This window comes from Grammomys surdaster, unplaced genomic scaffold (genome assembly GCF_004785775.1).
Source record: "Grammomys surdaster isolate TR1022 unplaced genomic scaffold, NIH_TR_1.0 117758, whole genome shotgun sequence".
In the NCBI taxonomy this organism is placed as follows: Eukaryota; Metazoa; Chordata; class Mammalia; order Rodentia; family Muridae; genus Grammomys; species Grammomys surdaster.
The window spans coordinates 1,542-2,958 of record NW_021614403.1 but is presented as its reverse complement, the minus strand read 5'-3'; the positions used below and the strand labels follow the sequence as shown (position 1 = coordinate 2,958).

The 1,417-nt window shown below is 43.3% G+C and overlaps 1 gene segment (V, D, J or C); it reads right to left on the bottom strand.

Annotated features, from left to right (window-relative positions):
* Positions 1-226: 226 nt before the first annotated feature.
* LOC114635785 lies at positions 227-705 on the bottom strand. The segment is given in 2 exon segments: positions 227-549; positions 634-705. Coding segments are annotated over 2 exon segments (369 nt in total).
* Positions 706-1,417: the final 712 nt, after the last annotated feature.

The window sequence follows — 1,417 nt, the reverse complement described above, 5'->3', positions numbered from 1 at the left end:
TTTGTTTTATTTGTGGAAACTTAATTTAATCAAAACACAAGGTATGAGTTGAATTATGAGACAGTAGGACATAAGAAGTCCACATCTTTAATATTAAAAACATGCTCACACATCATAGGCCAGAATTTCTTAGATTCTGAAGTGTGCCTGGGAAGTTCTTGTTGGTTGTCACTGCCCCCTGCTGGTCCTGAGGATCCCTGTAGGAAGGTTTTTGTGCAGGTTCATACTAGACTTCCTTCACTGTGTCTCTGGCACAGTAGTAGGTGGCTGTGTCTTCGTTTCCCATATTGTTCATTTTTAAGAAAACCTGGCTCTTGGAGGTGTCCCTGGTGATGCTTAGTCTGGATTTGAGAGCTGAACTATATGCTGTGTCTCCATCATTCCGTATTCTTCCCATCCACTCCAGACCCTTTCCTGGGGGCTGGCGAACCCAGTGTACATTATAGCTAGTTAATGAGAACCCAGAGACAGTGCAGGTGAGAGACAGGGTCTGTGAGGGTTGCACCAGGTCAGGACCTGATTCCTTCAGCTGCACCTGGGACAGGACACCTGTGGAAAAGCAACATCACCATCAGTCATACAATCCATAGATATCATTATTTAGTCCTTCTCCTGAAATTCTGAAACTCTTACAGCTTGGAAAGGTGACCAGGCAGAGGAACAGCACCAGGACCGACATGCTCTGATGGAGGCTCTAGTGAGCAGAGGATGGGGCTTCTCAGCTAGGCCTGGGCTTTCATCCTGAGCTGAGGGCTGCTTTGCATTGGGGGAGGTTCCTGAGAGGATAAAATCAAGCACTCAGCAAGGTTTCCATTTTTCCTCAGGTACTGAGACTTTCCTTGTGCTTTTTAGAGGAAATGGAAATGTTGTCTCATGAACATTTTTCCTGGTTCTGTCTGGGTTTCCAAGTCCAGATAAGCAGAAAATTAATTGATTCCCATGATTCGGGCCTTGGAAACAGACACCGGGATGTTTACAGCATGTGAGTCCACATTCATACAGTGCAGGCAGAAACAGGTACCATAACCTTCATTAGTTTGTGTAGGTCTGTAATTGCAGGAGAGAGTTTAGGATTTAAGCGGACCTCTCTCTTGTTATCAGAAATCCTTCTTAAATTACTTAAAATTCTTTCTTTGGCTTCAGAAGAGTCAATCTCAATCTTGTCACTCATATAAAAATATATCTCCTAGGAAAGCCCTCTAGAACACTCAGTACATGTGATTCTATGTGGTTATGTGAAGGAGACCATAAGGACAGATTCACATCCTTTCTCACAGACTCAGACTTTTCTGCCCACTCATGGATACAATCCTTGGGGACTAGTTTTTATATCCATTGTTTTCTGTATGTCTCTATGTACTTTTATATGTCTCTTTTTCTTTCTCTTCAGCTTGTAGCACGTACTAACCCAAGCTCC